Source organism: Ovis aries, chromosome 20, assembly GCF_016772045.2.
Source record: "Ovis aries strain OAR_USU_Benz2616 breed Rambouillet chromosome 20, ARS-UI_Ramb_v3.0, whole genome shotgun sequence".
Classification (NCBI taxonomy): domain Eukaryota; kingdom Metazoa; phylum Chordata; class Mammalia; order Artiodactyla; family Bovidae; genus Ovis; species Ovis aries.
In genome coordinates this window covers 25071242-25091966 of record NC_056073.1, presented here as the reverse complement: position 1 = coordinate 25091966, position 20725 = coordinate 25071242, and the positions used below count along the sequence as shown (strand labels likewise).

Here is a 20725-nt window from a genome sequence, read left to right as displayed (position 1 = left end):
AAAGTGTTTTCATGTTCGAAGCACATTGTTATTATTTTTATGTCTACTTTATTATCACTGCATGTTTTTTCTTTTACAATTGTCCAGATACTCGAGTAGAAGGATGGTTTCTTCTGGACAATTACGGCCCCACCTTGGTCTGTTCCGTCCTGTACTTGCTAATCGTGTGGCTGGGACCAAAATACATGAAGACTAGGCAACCGTTCTCCTGCCGGGGGGTTCTAGTGGTGTACAACCTCGGACTCACTCTGCTGTCTCTCTATATGTTCTTTGAGGTAAGTCAGAGGCTGACACGGCTTCCTCTTGCTTCAGGGTGCTTGGGTCACTGTCCTGAATCTCAGGCCTGAGTGGAGAAGGCCAGCGGTGGGGTGGGGGAGGGGAGGACGGGTACAGGAATGCGTTTTGAGGATGTTCTAAAATCGATTTTTCAGAACACTAGAGTTGTTTGTACAAATGTGCCTTCTGGAATATCTAAAACAGAAGCCTTTGCTATTGATTCTTTTGTTATGTATGTTTTGTGTTACACTCAAAATTAAACATTTTCAGAAATGCTCTTATGCAAGCAAAATACAGAGTAAAAATTGAACAAAATGCAAAAAAAAACAGATCTGTGAGCATTTTATTAGGAAGCGTTTAATAAATGCCTGATTCTTATTGGGAGGTGGTCGGGGGAGGAAGTGGGCAGAGTCTGCGTCTGGTGTATTTGTGGTCAGCCAGCCTCTCTCCATCTTGATCTGATCACTGTCAACCGCTTGGAGATTGAACAAGTTATTTTTATAAAAAGCTGAGAAGAGTAGATAGGTTAGTGTTTAGGGTTTGAATGGTCTGTGTAAGTTCAGGCCAGATTGTTTCTGCTATAAAACAAAGATGCTGAAAACCAAATTTGATTATCTCAAAGGCTTAAGTAAGAGTGGAAGATAACATCAGATCGGCACGTAAGCCTCCTGTTTTGACAGTACAGTCAGGCTTTAAAGTAGGAGAGGAAAGCTCTCTCTGGGATAAGCACGATTTATATGCATTTTAGGAGCAGAACTACACTGTTGAGGTTTATAGCATAAAACTACTCCTAAATCTCTGGGGCGGAGAATGACGCCATATATAAACACTTTCAAGTACTCCTGTTTAGATTGTTACCCTTTCATTGTGACTTAAATTCTCCAAGGAGAGGAAAAGGAGAGAAATTAATATGACTCTTACAGTGATTTCCCCACCAGCCTCGAGCTGTCTGACTGTGTGGGTATGTGCAGGGGTCTGTGATGCAGGGGCTGGTGGGAAGCACTGTGTCTGATGGTCAGAGACACAGCCACAGAGGGAGGCCTGGGTCAGGTTCCCCCATGTAAATCTCATAAAGCAAGGTAAAGGTTTTATGATTAAGAATTTATAGATGCTGTTCTCATTGCTTTTATGCCAACAGTCTGTGAAATGCTTACAACTCCTTTTTTTGCTTCTTTTCTGTCCTGTTCTAGAGTGAAAGCAGTTTAATTAGCCTCCGAGATGGAGACTGCGGGCCTGGAGGCAGGGGCAGTGACAGGCCTGGGCCCAGCCCTGTGCTCATCTCTGTGTTCCAGGGACAAAGCCGCAGTGAGCTGTCAGGTGTCTGAGTGAACCGCATACTATCCCATACTTGATAGATAAGAGAGCCATTTCCTTACGAAGGCTCCTATAGAGTTAATTATTACACATAGCAATATTCTAGAGAAAAAGTATTTAAGACTATTGAATGTTATAGAACTTACGTTATCTGCCGTATATATTTCTCAAGCCCTAGATATATAATCACAGCTTCATAATTTAACCTCTCAAACAGCTAATTCACTGGTAAAGAGGGGAGGAAAGTGCTGGGTAAATTGCTGCCAACTGCATGTGACTGAATTTGGGAGATCTATTAATAAAAGCGTTGTAATAGGAAGTACCAATTTTTCCTCCACGACAGCTTGGTGGAAACATTAGAAAATGTTGAGCAGTATCTAAGCCCTGAATATAGAGATGTAGGAAATATACAAAGGAGGTTAAATATGTTTAACTCACAACTTAGATAGAGAAGTAATGGATAAGGGGACAATAATCCTTAAACCAAGTTTATAAAAATAGAGCCAGAGCAGATATTCGCAAGTTGAAAATTAACCCTAGTATCTGCATTAGATGATATTTACTTTGGATTATTTTGTCTGACTCTTTTTTTTCCTGTACTTACATAAACCCTTCAGGAATATCCTGATAACATATCTTTTGTCAACTTTTAAATTTCATTGTAGCTACTGGTTTTTCCCTTTTTTCTTTTCTTAGCACTAATAGTCCAGTGAATACTAAAACACAGGACAATTATGGAGTTTTATAACCGAACAAATTAAAGGGATCCTGGAGCCCACCTGGGCCCCTCACTTCAGGGGAATGTGCCAAGAGTTAGAGCCGTTTAAGATGACCCGAAGAAGGAAAGTAACCAAATGACTATCTTAAAACTGTGAAATTCGTAGATTCACTCAGGTGGCTGCTCTGTCCTGACCTGGGACTTTTCTGGTGTGTCGCCATGCTCTCCTCGCCTCTGGGCTCTTGTCACCAAAGCCAGGAGGATCTAATTGCTTGGTTTGTCGCAGTCCAGAGGGGAGCGTCCCGCGCAGGAATCGTAGGACTCAGCACTAGCAGCGGGAAGCAGAGTCAGCACGTAGACCTTGAACTTGAATGAAAAGAACTGCTGGCTGCCTTCCTGTACCCCGTCCACTCAAACCCCCAAGACCAGGTTCTTCCTTTCTAGGGGTCTCTGCCCCCTAGAAACTCCCAACTTCTTCAAACCCAAACCCGCCTCAGTTTGACAGTCCCTGTCTCATTTCTGAGGACCTGTCTCAAGGTCAGTTCCTCTGTGTCCTCTTGAGGGCTTGGCTCTGAAGCAGTGATCCCAGCCCCTCCTGCCTCCTCGTGGTCCCAAGGAGCCTAATGCCTTCTCCCCCATCGCGGTGCCCTGGGGGTATGCCCTCCAGCCTGTGTCCCTCACGGGCACCTCACTGGCTGTGGTTACAATGTTCCTTCCACATCTTTTTTTGTCCTCTTGTTAGCATGGCGCCAGCATTGAGACAGAAAAAAGCAAATGTTGGAACCATGTTTCATCAATACTTTAACAAAGAGAAATCACAGACTAAAAGCACGATTGTTCTTTGAGTGTTAGTTTATTCCCTTGCTGTAAGAACTGTGTGTTGGTGAAGTAGTGTGAGAAAATTCAATAACATACAGCAAAGATTCAGAACATTTAAAATGTAATTTTTTTGGTTGCCAACTGGATCGGTGATCTGAATTGGCATAGATTCAGAACTTATTTTTTTTTCTTTCCTTTTTCAATTTTTACTGAGAATTGTAAGTTTGAAACTACTTCAGAATATGGAAAATAAAATCACAAATATTTCTCTAGGTACCTAACAAAGATTGACATTACTGGTTTGAATTTTTTGTTTAAAAAGAAAACATGACCAAAAGGCATCAGAAGTGTAGCCCCTTCACAGATGTAACTTTCTTCTGAAGGGCATGTTTCTTTCCTGGCTATGTTTCTATACATTTTCCACATGTGTATGTATATATGTGACAACTTACAGGCTATTTGAGGACAGGTTTTTTTTTTTTAAACTTCCATGAGCGATGTATGGCTTATATATACTCTTTTTCAAGTAGCTTTTTTCAGTCAGCATTATGTTTTGAGAAGATACTTTGATACTTTGAATCTTAGGGATTTCATTCATTAGTTTTAACTCCTCTTTAGTACTTAACTGTTAGAATTTCTTAAGTCATTGGATCCATTTTTCTTTGGGGGGACATGTACGTTGTTTCCAATTAAACAGTGTTGAAATCCTTGAAGAATTATCTCCCAACACTATCTTTCTCCTTCACAGAAACTTCATCCTTGTTTTGCATTTTGTATTTTTTTATATAGTACATAAGCACAGGTTTGTTATTTTCCTATTTATTCTCCTAGGCTGCGGTTCTCATATGCTTTACTAGCTAGAAATAAATGTATATGTTGGCATTTGAGGTAAAGGGCTTTTGCAGTTAAGAAGGAATTAAAACGTACTTTTTTTCTCTCTGATCAGAAACCTCCCCCCAAAACAAAAAACAATGCTGCATTGAATGTTCTTGGATGTGTCCCCTGTGCCAGTGTGAGTGAGTGAGTGACTTTCGCCAGGCATACAGTTAGGAGTTAATGATTGAATCTTGACACTTTTAATGGGGAAATTTTAATCCATTTTCACTTAGTATGCTCATTATTATTTTAGAATGATATCTATCACCTTCTGTGTATAAGTTTTCTTTGCTCTTTTGCTTTCTTTCCTGCTTTCTGTTGAACTTTTTTTTTTCATTTTGCTGATTTAAAAGCTACTTATTATATTATTTAGTAGTTACTTGTAAATTTTCAACATGCACCTTTGACTTAATAAATTCTAAAGTGAATGGCTGTTTCTACTCCTGAACATTGCAAGGATCATAGATGATTTGGGCTTTGAGCCCCCATCATCCATGATATTGTTGTCAGGGTTTCATTCCGCCTCTTTCTGAGACCCTAAACAGTCATCATTACAGTCCGTGCTTACTGATTTTTTTTTTTTTTTTGGTACACTGTTCATCTGTAAAACCCATTCTTTGCTTTGAGCTTCAGTTTTCTTCTGAAGTAGTTCCTTTTCTGTGAAAGCTAAGCTCTTAGTCCCTGAGTATCACGTATGTGTGTATATGCTTGAACATATTTTAGCAGGGCATAGAATTCTAAATTAGCAGTTATTTTCCCCCAGCACGTTGCAGATTTATTCCAGAGAAGTCTGCTGCAGTCCCATTTTTTGTTTGTTTTGTAATAACCTTTTTCTTTCAAGATGTTTCTAAACTTGTGTTTAAGAATAAAAACAAAATGTACCTAAATAGCAGTTCACTCTTGTCTCAGGATTGTATGCATCCAAGCCAAGGATTCATATATTTCTTAGTTTTGGAAAGTCCTCAGGCGTTGTCTTCTCCGTACTTCCTCCTCCTCCTCCATCAGTCCTGTCTGGAGCTCCTGTTAGACGTGTGCTGGACATTCTCACACCTGCGTACTCTCTCTCAAGTGTTTTGCATCTTTCTTTCTCTTCTGCATTCCTCTAATTCACTTGTATTCTCAGTTGTGTCTAATCTGCTATTTCACCCATTTCTAGCTTCAGTTACTGTGCATCTTATATCTCTAAAACTTCACTGCTTGTTCTTTCTTCCACTCCATAACCAGGAAACTTTTTTTTCATCCGTGGTTGGAGCTAACTGGGTCTCCAACTTAACCATTTGCTGTATTGCTTTTTAAAATAGTCTTTAAAAAGTGTTCTTTCAGCTGTATCTGTGAGGTCATGCGTCTGGGATAATTATTATATCTATGTTAAACTTCTTTTTAAAAACAAAAACTGGACGGTTTGTTTGGTGTCCCGTGTAAGCATCTGACGCTGATATCGGTGGGGTCATCTCAGGTAAATGTGTCTGCCCCAGAGAAGAGAGACTTTTTTTAAAGGACTTGAATATAAGCTCACTTCCTCTTTTCTGAGTTCTTTCTCAGGGCAGCAGCACCTTATATCAGGGCTTCCCTGGCGGCTCAGACAGTAAAGAATCTGCCTGCAATGTGGGAGACGCAGGTTTGATCCTTGAATTGGAAACATCCCCTGGAGAAGGCTATGGCTACTCACTCCAGTATTCTTGACTGGAGAATTCCATGGACAGAGGAGCCTGGTGGGCTGTAGTCCATGGGGTCGCAAAGAGTCAGACACGACTGAGCAGTTGACGTGATACTCACCTTACAGTTAGGCATCGGTGGTGTTGGAGCTCCTTTGCTGGTCCCTGTAGCATTTGTGCATTAACAGTGGGGGTGATGGTTGTGCTTTAGTCCGGTTGGCTGCACTGTGAGAACAGTAGTCATTTTTTCATTTGAATCTTCTCATCAACACGTCCGGGACTTCTTTATAGGGAAGATGAAAGACATCGAGCATTTGACAGGACAGGTGTTTTATTTTCCAGCCTCTCTGTCATTGTGGAGTCAGTGCCGTCGACACGTCTCCCCAGGCACCTGCAGCACTGCCTCCCCGCCTCTGGCTTTGAAGGTCCTCAGTAGAGCTGCAGAGCAGTTGCTCTGGAAACATTATATTCTAAACAGCCTTGTTTTTCTTTCCCGTCAGGCTTTCCTAAAATAGCTAGGTTATTGTGGGAAAAACCAGATTTGGAAAAACACTTGAAAGACCTGGCGAGTAATTATTGCATTTTATTTAAAAATGATTTTGTTTACAAAAATATTTTGAAAACGACATTTAGTACTCTTCTGCTTTTGCCTATTGAGCAGAGGTATAGAGAGGCTGAAATGTTGGTGAGGTTAATACTTACAGGAAAGGCCTGACTGTTGCCTCAAACACTTCTTACTCACAGTTCCCTGACAGCTGAAATTCCTTTCTCAGAAAGAAACCTCTCTCGAGGGGAAGCATTGCCTCAGTTACTTGCCCATCCATTCACCTGGCACTGCCCTAGAGAAGGATGCAGCCCAGACAGCCTCTGCCTGAGCGACATACCCAGGGGACTGGGAGGGAAGGCCTTTCAGTAGAGACGAAGCTTTGGCGTTGGTCCAGAGCCAGGCTAGACTCTTCTTAACTGACCTGCAGACCTTGTTAACCCGGCCTTGCAGCTACTGTTAACAAGGTGGTGGTGGGTTGTTCAGTCGCCGGTTGGGTTGTCCAGCGCTCTGTGACCCCATGGACTATAGCCTGGCAGGCTCCTCTGTCCTTGGGATTTCCATGAATCCTGGAGTGGGTTGTCATTTCCTTCTCCAGGGTTGCCATTTCCTTCTCCAAGGGATCTTCCTGACCCAGGGATCGAACCCTCATCTCCTGCATTGCAGGCAGATTCTTTACTGCTGACCCACCAGGGAAGCCCAGTATAACAAGGTACCAGTCTACAAATGCTCAGCTAAAGCAGACTCAGTTTGCAAAGCAGGAGTCAGTAGGTAAGCTGGAAATCTCTCTTTACACAGAGGATGCTCTGCTGAGGCTTCTGTATACAGCAGGAACAGACCTAGTCACGAGCCTTCAAGTATTTGGGCAGGAAGAGCGGACACTTGTCTGGAATCACAGCAAAGACATATACAGTACCTGCCTGTGCCTGGTACTGGTCCTGCTCACTCAGTGTTCGTCACATGGTTACTGACTCCATCCTGCAGAGGCAAAGTCCTGGTTGGACCTGGGATTGGAGTCTGAGATTCAGGCCATTGCGCATCACCTTCTCAGAACACTATCTCAGCTTGGGTTTTCTCTCCCAGCCACCAGCAGCCCCATAAAATACAAAATGAGTATTTTTTGTGGGACGTGTGGAAGCAGCCTACCAGAAACCACCGCTCAGGAGACTGAACAGTGAGTGAAACAAAACTGCAGCGTAAGAGAACTGGGCCCGAGGCTGGGGGAGAATGCCAGACATACCTGTGTCAGGCTGGTCTGAGGACGAGCTGTTTTTTTCTGCTTTGTTCTGAAGTCTCCTGCAGTGCACAGAGCCTGCCCTTATGACGTAACCAAGAATATTGCAGTCAGCTGTAACGCAGGGGTGTTCCTGGTCCTAAGTGGAAAAAAGCACATTTGGAGGTCACGGGTATGAACTTATCTTAACGGGCATCCTTCTGTGCTGGACAGGAGAGATGTGAAATTCAAACCCACATGCTTCAACTTGACCCTGTTCCATAGTAGCACTGCTAAGATTGATCAGCTAAACCGTAGAGAAAAGGTACTTTTCATTTGGGAGTATTCATGGTTCATTTTATTTTTTTAATGTTTTTAGACTTTTGTATTGGGGTATAGCTGATTAACAATGTTGTGATAGTTTCAGGTGAACATCGAAGGGGCTCAACCATCCATATACATGCATCCATTCTTCCCCAGACTCCCTTTCCATCTAGGCTGCCACATAACATTGAGCAGAGTTCCATGTGCTAGACAGGAGGTCTTTGTGGTTATCCATTGTAAATCTAGCAGTGTGCACATGTCCACCCCAAACTCCTTGACTATCTCTTTCCCCCCATCCTTCCCTCCTCCGACAACCATAAGTTCATTCTCTAAGTCTGTGAGTCTCTTTCTGCATTCTAAGTTGATTTGTATCATTTCATTTTAGATTCCACATGTAAGGGATGTCATGATATTTCTCCTTCTGTCTGACTAACTTTACTCAGTATGACAGTCTCTAGGTCTTCAGTTCAGTTCAGTCGCTCAGTCGTTTCCAACTCTTTGCTACCCCATGAATCGCAGCACGCCAGGCCTCCCTGTCCATTACCAACTCCTGGAGTTCACTCAGACTCACGTCCATCAAGTTGGTGATGCCATCCAGCCATCTCATCCTCTGTCGTCCCCTTCTCCTCCTGCCCCCCAATCCCTCCCAGCATCAGAGTCTTTTCCAATGAGTCAACTCTTCGCATGAGGTGGCCAAAGTCCTGGCGTTTCAGCTTTAGCATCATTCCCTCCAAAGAAAACCCAGGGCTGATCTCCTTCAGAATGGACTGGTTGGATCTCCTTGCAGTCCAAGGGACTCTCAAGAGTCTTCTCCAACACCACAGTTCAAAAGCATCAATTCTTCAGCACTCAGCCTTCTTCACAGTCCAACTCTCACATCAATACATGACCACTGGAAAAACCATAGCCTTGACTAGACGGACTTTAGTTGGCAAAGTAATGTCTCTGCTTTTGAATATGCTATCTAGGTTGGTCATCACTTTCCTTCCAAGAAGTAAGTGTCTTTTAATTTCATGGCTGTAGTCACCATCTGCAGTGATTTTGGAGCCCCAAAAAATAAAGTCTGACACTGTTTCCCCATCTATTTCCCATGAAGTGATGGGACCAGATGCCATGATCTTCGTTTTCTGAATGTTGAGCTTTAAGCCAACTTTTTCACTCTCGTCTTTCACTTTCATCAAGAGGCTTTTTAGTTCCTCTTCACTTTCTGCTATAAGGGTGGTGTCATCTGCATATCTGAGGTTATTGGTATTTATTCCAGCTATCTTGATTCCAGCTTGTGCTTCTTCCAGCGCAGCATTTCTCATGATGTACTCTGCATATAAGTTAAATAAGCAGGGTGACAATATACAGCCTTGATGTACTCCTTTTCCAGTCTGTTGTTCCATGTCCAGTTCTAACTGTTGCTTCCTGACCTGCGTAGATTTCTCTAGGTCTTACGGTTCATTTTAAACCAAACATCTGCTGAAGGTAAAGATCTAGTGAAAGGTCTGCTTTTCTATAAAATTCTTCATGGTTAGAGTATCTCCACTGTGTTCTTATTAAGGACTCAAAGCAGACAAAGTCAGAGGAGCTCGGAAGTGCTGTTGGAGATTACATTTGAACCCAGAGTCAGGTTTTCTCGGGTGCTGGTCCCACCAGTGCCATCGAGAAGTTGAGTGACTTTGGACCACACACGTCGCTACTCATGTTTCCTTAGTAAAAACATGAACTTGATCCAGGTCTAAAAAGTACACACTTGTACACACCCACAGGGACAGTCAAATCTGTGAAGACGTCAGCCTCACACACTACCGGTGGTGTTGCTCATTTTAGCAAAGTCCCTCGGGTCCTAGGGTGGTTGAATTTCAGCATGGTTGGTGTCTGTTCTCGTTACCTTTCATTCCGTTTCTGCTAGGATGGATATAACCACACAGCTCATGAACCTCTCATCACTAAAACCATTAGCCCCTTTTCAAAAGGGATCATCTTGCTGCTCTGAGATCTTGGGATGTCGGGTGCATGCCTGATAAGGGCCACACAGGATGACATTTTTCTTCTTAGTATTTCAGGTGACTTTGTTTTCTTAGGCTGCTGTGGCAGCGTTTCAGTAAGTGCCGTGGAAGTGGTTCTCGTACTACAGGGTATGTGCCCTTTTTGTGGTTAAATTGTGGTATTAGATAAGAAAAGTCATCTCTCACCCAGAAAATCAACTTGAAATGGTTCTCCATGAACTGCATCATCCAGACCCAGCAGTGATGTTCCCCTCAGTTTTCTTTGAAAAAATGCATGAAACCCCCTTTGCTTATTGAATTTGTCTCATAAGGAGAGAAGAAAGCTTCTAGCTGGGCTTTAATTATAGCTCTGCACGTGCTCCTGGCCTAATTGAAGTTTGCTTTACTCCAGAGAAGAGGAGCAGTGCTTTGCCGTGGTGCTGTGTGTGTCTTGGTTACTTGGGAAAAGCCAGATGTAGGGTGCCTGGCGCTGCCTCGGTTGCTCTTAGAGTGGCCGGCGGGATCAAGGGCTGGGGAGGGTGGTGGCCAGCTGCTCGCTATGGCCTGCTTTTCCGTTGGAGCACGGTCTTGCCCTCTCTAGGTGATGCTCAGAAGTCAAGGGTGAGCCCTGCTGCCCTCACTTCCGGTACCTCACCGCTGGCCCCGCCCCCTGGGTCCTCCCCCAGGCTGCAGTGTGCTGAACGTTCAGGGACAGACCAGAGTGGCTCTTGGGAGGAAGCCAGGCCTAGCAAGAGCATTGTCTTCTCTGAAGCACTCCTCGCAGGCTGGAGGGGAGGCCAGGCCTTGGCTCTGAGAGCCTCTGGGCGTTACTCAGACACACTGTTTGCTTCTGATGGGAACAGAGGGACCAGGGTCCTGATACTGGCCACTATTAGAAAAGGTGGCAGAGAGGCTTAGATAAATCAACTCGAACTCCAGTGCTCGATCCTCCTGTGTTAAGTCATCCTGCTCCCTGCCTCCCCACCTCCTTTTTTTTATCCTATCTCTTTTGAAGCCAAGGATATTCAAGAATTAAAACTTTCCATGTCCCCAGTAGGACGTTTGATGAGGACTGATTTTCATCTTGTGAACAGAAGACTTTTTTTTTTCCTGCAAATAAAACAGCAGGTCTAGATTTAAGGGACAAGAAGCAGCACCTGGAACTCTGTGGTTAGTTGAGCAGATACTTGTTCAGCCTCTCTTGTGTATGAGTCCTCCCTCTATGGGATTTTGTGGCTGAGGGAGCTGCAGCCAGGGCCACCAAGGGCTTAAGACAGCAGAGCTTAAGACAGAGCCAGTGACACAGGGCTTAAAGACCACGTGAGCAGATAGGTGTAAGTCATGGTAGGGTAGGCCCAGAGGCAGGAGACTGGGCTTGACCTGGAGTGCTCAAGGGAGCAGTCATGAAGAAAATAGAATTTTAGCTGACCTTTGAAGGATAGAGAAAATTTTGAGAGCTGGAGACGGAGAGCATTGCAATTGAAAAGGATAAAGTAATGGTTGTTTGCAGCAGTTACTGTGCTTATCTTTTCTACCAGGCTGGGTGAGGTAATCCGTCCACACTTCATCTCATTAACTTCCCATGGCAACCTGAACAAGAGACAGTCTTTATCCTATTTGAGGAGTGAGGAAACTAAGACCTAAAGAGCTGCTGTCTGTTTTTGTAAATAAAGTTTTATTGGTTTCCTGTTTTATGGTATTTAAGTACACTGCTCTCCCCCCGCCCCTCCGCCATTGGTGATATGAAAGAACTACAAGTTTCTTTTTTTTTAAGTCTACCTTTATTTTGGGGGCTTCCCAGGTGGTGCAGTGAAAGAATCTGCCAATTCAGGAGACTCAAGTTTGAACCCTGGGTCGGGAAGATCCCCTGGAGGAGGAAATGGCAACCCACTCCAGTATTCTTGCCTGGATAATCCCATGGACAGAGGAGCCTGGTGGGCTACAGACCTTGGGGTTGCAAAGAGCCAGATACTACTGAGCACAAACACTAACTAACCTTTATTATTATTGTTTTTTAAAATTTCTTTGGTTGGGAGAGCTCTTCACGTGACTTGAGGGCCATAGCATGCAGGATCTTAATTCCTGGACCAGGGATTGAACCACATCGCCAGCTTTGCAAGGAGGAGTCTTAACCACTAGACCACCAGGGAAGTCCTTCAAGTTTCTGTTTTTAAGAGAAGGCTTCCGTGAACAAAGACCTTACATTCTCTTCTGGTATATTTGAAAACATTTGCCCCTCCTTACTGTCAAGGGGAAAAAATGCACATAATTAGAGCAGATGCCGAGAAGTGGTGTCGAGTTTGCATTGAAGTTTCTACGCTCTCTCTACTTGCTGCTCCTGTGATCAGAAACATCAATTCAGGAAACAGCCCACTGGGCTCAAGGTGCATTGGGCAGGGGTCGGTGGGGGGGGGGGGTGCACTTTGTAGACGAGAAACAGATTTTGCCCTTGGATTATGTATCCCACCTAGGAGAGGATCACGCCTGTGATCTGGGCTTTTTTGTCTCCATCCTTTAACCCAATAGAGTTCCAAAAAGTTCTTTTTCCGTACCCTCCAGCCACCGAAGATAATTTATCAGTTTCCTTGTAGGACAGAAGGAAGGGGAGCAAAGAACAGAGTTGAGGTGACACCTCTCTCCCCTCAGGTTTCCACCCTAGCACAAGTGCTACACACACACACACACACTCTCTCTCTCTTTCTCTCTCTCTCTCTCTCTCTCTCTCTCTACTTTAGACTCAGGCTTTATTTCTTGATTGCTAGGACTTCTAATAGGTCTGTATGCAGTATGCTTAACTGGCATGACTTTAGAAAGGAAAGACCAGAAAGATAATACACCTTCCAATAAATTCTCTATGGGTCTGGTTTTTTGAAAATAGTAGAGTTATAGCTTACATGTGACCTGTTTTCAAAAAATCTTAATGTAGAACTGTAAAAAATTAGAACCTTTGAAAATAATTTAATCCAGCTTCCCCTTCTTAGAGTAAAACATGATCAAGGACTAGGGGAATTTAGGTGACTTGCTAAATTCTGCTCCCTACTCCTGGATTATTTGCATTATAAAATGATGTGCTCTGAATCATTGCGCTTGTCTTTGGCCACATAACTCGTGCTTTTTTCAGGTGCAGAAGATGACAATGCAAAGCAAAAATAACAGAAAGGAAGTTAGCAGAAGGAAAGTCAGATTGAAGCAGGGTGCTGAGTGTGAGCGCAGTGGCTATACCCACTGCTGGCTTCTGTCTCTGAGGTCAGACTGGATGGAAGTTGAATCGTTTGTCCTCAGACCCTTGCGATCAGCTGACATTCCCTGTATGCAGCCCCCGCCCCTAGTCATGCTCTGTGGGAGAACCTTGAGGTTCTCTTGGGTCTCAGGCACATCTTTCTCGCAACACTGGTAGGCGAACTGTTTCTTACTGTATCAGATAGTGTGAAACCAGTGGCTCCCATTCCTGGTTGCACATTCTAGTTGCCTTGAGTGTGTTGTGAAAGGCCTCACAATGGCCTGGAGGAGGCCAGGCTTTAGTCATTTTTAAAATTTCCCCCGGTGAGCCTGTCGTATAGCTGGGATGGGAACCACTGTTTAAAGCCAGTTCTAAAACATCAGTTGCCTCGAAAATCACCTAAACAGCCTGTTCTTACACCACGGAACTTCACGCCCAGCAATGTCTGGTTTGGTGGGTCTAGGGTTGGGCCCGAGATTCTGTATGTCTAGCAAATTCCTGGTGCTCCTGGGAGAGGTTGCTGTTGGGTGGGAACCACACTTTATAAACCACAGTGTTAGATTCTCTGGGGTTTTGATTCTGACAGTCCAGCTGGGGCCATGGCATTTGCATGTCACTTGAGTTCCCTTGTGATGCTCGTGCATCTGGACTGGAAACAGGCCACGAACCACACACTGAGGCCCAGGGGCCGGTTCCTCGTGTGGGATCTGCGGAGGAGCTCAGGCATGAGGTAGACCACCTCTGATTTCTCCTCCTCTACCCCGCTGACCACCAGAGGGAGGGCCACCAGGAACACTTGAGGACGCCAAAGCTTCAGAAGGAGGTGGTGAGCTGCAGTCTACATGGAGAAAGAGGCAGATCTCGTGGGTGTCTGTCTGGCTGGGATGCAGTGGGTAGACAGTGTGGACATGCACAGGGGCTCAGATCACACCTTCCCTCTGGAACAGGTCCTTAGGTCTTCCCCAGCAGGTTGACCTGGTGTGGCAGCTGAGGCCCCCATGGAGAGCTGGCGACCCTGCACTTTGCCCCCCACGTCAGGGTCCTCTGTGGCACCGCAGTGCCCACTCTGCCGCAGATGAATTCTGCATTGTGGGCACAGCTCAGTTCTCAGAGGTCTGATCTGTGGATCTGCAGGTGACACAGAAAACAGTGAAGAGGCTGAGGCTGGACTCAGTTGCCCCAAGCTGGCAGCAGTGGTTCTCTAAGTGAGGGCTCTAGACCAGCCTCAGGTTCACCTGGGAACCTACGAGAAATAGGAATTCTTGGGCCCCACCCTAGACTTGCTGGGTGCCTATCCATCTGCCTTTCGACGTGTCCTTAACTTCATTCTGGACCTACGCGTTCAGGTTTGAGAAAGCCAGTGGTTTCCCCCGAGGCCATGGCAGGGCAGGACTCTGATCGGATCAGAGCAGGAGCCCACACGTGTTTGGATTCCTCAGGCCTCAGGACTGGGGAGGTGCTTGTGACGGAGGGTTCTGAAGAAAGGCAGCGTGGCCAAGCAGGGCCTGTAGAGGCGGCTGCAGTGGCTCTGGGCCCGCCCTTCAGGAAATTGAGTCCCTAGGCTTTTGAACTCCCCCTGTCATCACGGTTTTCTTGCCCAGAGCACCCTTGACTCCGCACAGCCCACAGTCTGCACGGATTCTCAAACGATGAAGTCTAATTGAATAGGGCGTTTCCTGGTTCTGATTTTGTGGGTGACTGGCTTTTCCTCTCTTTTCCTTTTTTCCCCAGTTAGTGACGGGAGTATGGGAAGGCCGGTACAACTTCTTCTGTCAGGGCACACGCAGTGGAGGAGAAGCGGACATGAAGGTACTGGCTCTTTGTTTTCTTAATAAAGAAATTGTACAAGAGACAAGATGGCTGTCCAGGTAGTCCCTGTGGACATTCTTTAAAAAGAATTTTAAAAGCGGTGTGTGCCTATGGTCAGGGAAATTAGGCAGTCTGGAAAGTATAGGAGGGAAACTAAAGTCTCCCTGTCTGCAAAAGTGAGTCCTGTTAACTTCCGGGGAAGACAGTGCATGCACTTGCCAGTATTTGCTCTCTGTTTACATAAACAGGTTCATCAGGTGATGTCTTTAGTCATCCCTCTGAGTGTGATCTGAGTGTGATCCAGCTTCCATACTGGAGTATTTTTCAGGGTTTTGTTGTAATAAAAGGCTGCAGTCTACCCTCAGCCTGGCAGTCATTTCCTCAGAGCCCCCTGTATGGCCTTTCACTGGGCACAGCACAGCACTGGACGTCCAGATTTCTTTCCCGCTCCGCCGTGTATCCTGCCACCTGCGCCACGCCAGCCCCTGAAATTGGACGTGCCTTTCTCGTGGTTTTTCCTCCTCTGATGGCTCCAGAGGAAACAGGCAGCCTACAGGGATTTGTTAAAGAGTCGTGAAGGGCATGAAGCCCTTGTAGAGCTTGCCCTTCACAACCCCCCCCCCACCCCAGCCCCCCGGTGTTCTGGTCAAGGGCCCTGCAGAGAGGCCAGCTTCAGTGGGGCTAGGGGGGCGGTGAGGTCCCGGGGTGGGTGCACACCCCGGCGGGAGACGCTGACGGCCCCTTCGTCCTAGATCATCCGTGTGCTCTGGTGGTACTACTTCTCCAAGCTCATCGAGTTCATGGACACCTTCTTCTTCATCCTCCGCAAGAACAACCACCAGATCACGGTCCTGCACGTGTACCACCACGCCAGCATGCTCAACATCTGGTGGTTCGTGATGAACTGGGTCCCCTGCGGCCACTGTGAGTCTGAACGTCTTTGGGGACAGGTGTGAGCAGAGAGGCTGAGTTGAAACTAAGGCTTTGAGAGGAAAGGTGCTGCTTCTGCAGGTTTCTAGGTCAGGCCTTTGACCGTAGTGTCCAGATTGCCTTTAATGACAGTCTGCGTGGCCTGTGCACCCAGCAGGCTGACAGATCCTTTCTCTGGTTTGGCGTACATCCTGTGCTGATGTGGCAGGATAAGGGAAAAACCAGATTCCCAGCCTGGGGCACTTGAACAAATCTGGACAGAATTCTCTGTTCCAGCTTGTTCATCCTTGTTTCTGTACCCATTTGGAAGGTGTTTGACTGGCAGGGGCAGACCAGGAAGATGGAATCACGCCAAGGAGTGGGCTCCAGGGAACAAGCTTTCCCTGCAGTACTTCAGGGCGTCTGCACATCCTCTGACATAGTGACCCTCACGTTCCTGAAGCGTGTTTAGCTGGGCAGCTTCTGGGATAAGCACCAACATTTGAAGTAAATTCTCGAAGCAGGATGTGCAAAGCTTGTGGTCTGGAAGTGTCCCATGAGTTAGGTTGTCCCTGTGGGGTTCAGCCCAGGAGGGCTAATAAGTCCCAGTCAGAGTTCCTCATATCCATCACCAACAAACTTGATCCTCTCGGTCTGCTCACGTGTTCCCCCCAGGATAGCACCACCCTTGATTAACGTGGCCCACCAGGATGCGCACAGTCAGAGGAATCTAGAACCAGCAAGGGCTTTCCAAGTACAGCTCCTTCCGCTTTGGGAGAACCCTGAGACAGTAGCAGGGTTAGTAGAGCTCATGCCCCCTGGCTGCAGGTTATCTGACTTAACTTTCTAATAGAAATGGCACCTGCCCACATTTTAAAGTGTGTTAGTCACCCAGTTTTATCCAACTCTTTGTAACCCCAAGGACTGTAGCCTGCCAGGTTCCTCTGTCCATGGAGTTTCCCAGGCAAGAATACTGGAGCAGGTAGCCATTCCCTTTCCCAGGGCGATCTTCCTGGCCCAGGGATTGAACCCAGGTCTCCTGCATTGCAGACAGATTCTTTTACCGTCCGAGCTACCTGGAAAGCCCCAATGGAAGAAGGCTTTAAATGTCAGATCCCTCAGAATGACAAATGAGAAACAACCAGAGAATGGGTGTGACTCATCGAAGGTCATACACCCAGTTACTGTCATAGCCCAGCCTGACCACAGAGGGAGGAGAAAGCTGGTTGCTTTGCTTGGTTGCTGGCTGTGGGGGCAGAGGACAGAGAGTCTAAAAAAAGACCAGGTGATTCTACTGGAAATGACAAATTGTGATGTAAATAATGGTCTCTCATCTCTAAGGAACTGGGCTCTAGACTCTCTCTTACTGATAAGAATATATGGCCTCTGCACCACAGCCCTCCTCCCCAGACCTCAGCAAATGTGTAGAGACGGCCAGCTTTGAGCTTCCCACCCTTTGCAGCTGTCTTTCCTTAGGCTTCAGTGCAATATCAGAGGCAGTTGGGCAGCATCCTCTGGGAGTGGTTGGGGGCCTGGCAGCAAAGCCTTTAGATGCCAGAGTGGGGTGGGTGGTTCCTGACTCCTGGTTGGATGCCCACCTGGTAGCTGACCCTGGGCTTAAAGCCTCTTGACGTCTGCCTGACCAGATGGCAATTGACTTCTGGTCACACGCCCATGCAGTGCCAGCTTGCTGCTGCAGTGTTTACCTGTTCAAAAACATTTTTTTTTTAATTTTTGAATTTAAAAAGAATCTTGGGTTTTGTTACCTGTCACATACAGAACACTGATGCATCCTCCTCACCAATTCCCTCTTTTCCTACAGCTTACTTTGGCGCCACACTTAACAGCTTCATCCACGTCCTCATGTACTCGTACTATGGTCTGTCGTCCATCCCGTCCATGCGGCCATACCTCTGGTGGAAGAAGTACATCACGCAGGGGCAGCTGGTGAGTAGTGCAGCCTCTTTCTGGCAGGACTCACCGCCTGGGGGACACCGAGCTCTTCCTGGGCTGCCCTTGCTGCCCTCCTGGCGTCAGTGTTGTTGACTAGCTCCTGAGAGGTGCCTTTCCCATCCTCCCTCTCTTGATCCAGTTAAACACCTTAAAGTGAGCAGAGCGGGGAATTCCATCCATTTCAGTCAATGGAGACAACACGCTGGTGGGCAGGCAGCTAGTTGAATTGGGGAACAAAGACTAAACCTAATCCTCAGACTGTTAAGTTCAGCCCTTTCTTCTTAGTTTGTGCACAGAACATCCATGTATGTCCGTGTTTTCTAATTATAATCCAAATCCAAGGTGCAGTCTGCGTACCTGTGTTTCCAGGAGTGCCAGGATTTGCTGGGAGGAGCCCAGGTCCAGGGTGTGCTAAGTCACTTCAGTCACGTCCAACTCTTTGCGACCCTATGGACTGTAGCCCGCCAGACGAGCCCAGGATGCAGGTGTCAAGCGACCTCTCAGCCTGTATGGTGGCAGGGATGGCACTGCAGTACCCCGGGTGGCAGCCCCCTTCCTGGGCCCACATCCCAGCAGCTGTTTGCACTTGGTGGTTATTTCCCACCGTCCTTGTAAAAGCTTTCCTTGGTTGTCAGTCATGTCCGATTCTTTGTGACCCCATGGACTGTAGCCTACCAGGCTCCTCCCTCCATGGGATTCTCCAGGCAAGAGTACTGGAGTGGGTTGCCATTTCCTTCTCCATGTCAGTATATTATAGAGCATTTTCCTCTCCCCTTGTGATTTCTTTCATAAACTGATTAATAATACTATCACTACTGTTCAAATGCTGACATTCCTTGAGCTTACCACGTGCTCATGTCAAGCGAGCAGTTTTATAGGGATTGTTCCAGTAGCCTGATTTTATGTTATTATCCCTACTTTATAGAGGAGGATGCGGAGGTGATAGGCCAGGGCTAGCTGGCTTGTTGACATTAGATACTAAATTCTTAGCCCTGGTCTTGCCTTCTTAACACATTCTTTTCTAAGGAAACCAAGCTGATTTAGATCCTCTGTGTCAGTTGTGATTCTTCAATATTGAAAAATAACTATCTGGGGAAAAAAGATTTAAGAAGACCTTCTGAGCTGCTTCTGTGTTTGGTGTTTCATTAGCACCTCTTTGCCGGCTGCCGGACGATCCTTCTTATGTTGCCTCACCCACTTGTGAGGAAGGGTCACTGTTCTTCAGCCTCCTCATTACACATGAGAAGTGACGCCAGGGTTGACTTGGCTGCACGTAGTGTGGTTCTTCTGAAGCCAAATGCAGAGCAGGCTGGAGAGCTGGTCTCCTGTTGACCTCTGCCCTTTGAGGTGGAAGATTGCCCCCAGTTTCCCTGTATGTATTCTGTGCGCCGCTTATAGTTACAACAGCAACAACAACAACAAACAGTTCCCTGCATAGAAACACTGAGAGGTGGCCCGAAATCCCGTGGGCGGGGCCTCGTCCTCCACTCACTCCTTAAAGATGCCCGTCCAGCAGCTGTCCCTTATCTTAACCCCGTCTCGCCATTTCCCTGCTTCTCAAGATGTACCTGTCAGAAATAATCTATGGAATTAGTGTTATATCCTAGGAAGAGAGTAAGTCTGTCTCCCAACCTCAGCCTTCACCAGATCAGAAGGTCCTCGGATAAGGATGGGGAAAGAGTCCCATGGGATTGCATATCCTGCAATGAGGTTCCTGGTCCCTCTAAACATACACTCCATGCCTATCTCTCCTGTATGAAGAATAAACAAAAAGTACTGTTGCATCTCCTGCACTGTATTCCTGAAGTGTGTGTTGGGTTTTTTTAAAACGTTTTCTCTTTTTTCCTTCCTTCCAGCTTCATTGAGAGCTAATTCACGTATAATACTGTATAAGTTTGCAGTGTACAGCATAAGGATTTTGATGTGTGTATGTTGTAAATCTACTCCCAGAACTTCCAAACATACAGTGAAAGCCTTGCTGGCTATTCCCCGAGCTTTAGAGAAGGTGACTGCAGCAGTTGGAAAGGGAGGAGTGTGTACATAAGATAAACACAGATGCATAAGAGGTTTGAGATACGTTTAGCATATGCCTCATGATTTTGAAATGGCCTCTGTACCTACAGAAAGGTTAGTAAGTGTTCATTCCCAAACTCGGGGGTGCAGGGTAGAGCGCCCATTTGGCAGATGCCTTGACCGTGGGCCATGACCACATATTCAGCTATGTCTCCTCCCCACCCAGCTTCAGTTTGTGCTGACCATCATCCAGACCAGCTGTGGGGTCATCTGGCCGTGCACCTTCCCTCTCGGTTGGTTGTATTTCCAAATCGGATACATGATTTCTCTGATCGCCCTCTTCACAAACTTCTACATTCAGGTAAATCTCACTCTTCGGTGGTGATTGGGATTTGGGGTCCTTGCAGCCAAGGCCCTCGTTCATTCCTTTATTGAGGAGCCCCTGCCTTGGCGGGAGCAGGGTGGAGGTGGGGTCACTGCCTCTGTGGAAGGTGCTGAAGTCTGGCCAGACCTTGGAGTTCTGGGGCTTTGGCACAAGCAGCTCCAGGTCCCTGTGGGAAAGCAGAGCTGTCTCGTTCTGCTTCCCTGGGGCTGCTGCAGACATGGCATAGGTGAGTCTCAGTCTCAGTCTCTCAGCCCCACTGCCCTAAACGCCAGGGCTAAATTAAATATCTGAAGAATTTTCCATTACAGTCCCCAGCTACAGATAGAAATCAGCCCTTTTTCCCAGTTTCCTTACACTTCCTCTCCCCACTGCTCAGGTTTGGGGGCGCAGATCGTTCCCAAGTGTATGATGTGGTATAGATTTCTGCTCACGGAAGGGTTTGTTCAGGGCTGATGCCTTGGGGGAGCCTGACCTTGTGAGGTCACTGTTGACTCTCCTACTTCCCATTACCCCTGCATCTCGTGTGTCCCTGCTCCGTGAGCTGGGCCTGGCTCCGGGCAGGCACAGGGGCTGGGCAGGAGCAAAATAAGAGGCTCTGAGCAGAGGCAGGAAAGCCAGATCACATGCAGCAGCACCAACCCCCCTCCATGCCAGGGCAGGGGCTGCCCAGCACACTTGCGCCTCCCTGCGCCCCCTCCAGACAGACACCTTTTCCCAGACATAC

The 20725-nt window shown here is 46.6% G+C and overlaps 1 protein-coding gene across 8 annotated transcripts in view; it reads left to right on the top strand.

Moving 5' to 3' along the window:
• Positions 1–20725, top strand: part of ELOVL5 (ELOVL fatty acid elongase 5) — a 66080-nt gene that overhangs the window by 42947 nt on the left and 2408 nt on the right. For all 8 annotated transcript variants that reach the window (XM_012100862.5, XM_042237357.2, XM_027959009.3 and 5 more), the window contains 5 exons: positions 88–275; positions 14664–14741; positions 15494–15665; positions 17473–17597; positions 19843–19977. In XM_012100862.5, coding sequence (XP_011956252.2) covers positions 88–275; positions 14664–14741; positions 15494–15665; positions 17473–17597; positions 19843–19977 — 698 coding nt within the window. The remainder of the gene's footprint in view (positions 1–87; positions 276–14663; positions 14742–15493; positions 15666–17472; positions 17598–19842; positions 19978–20725) is intronic.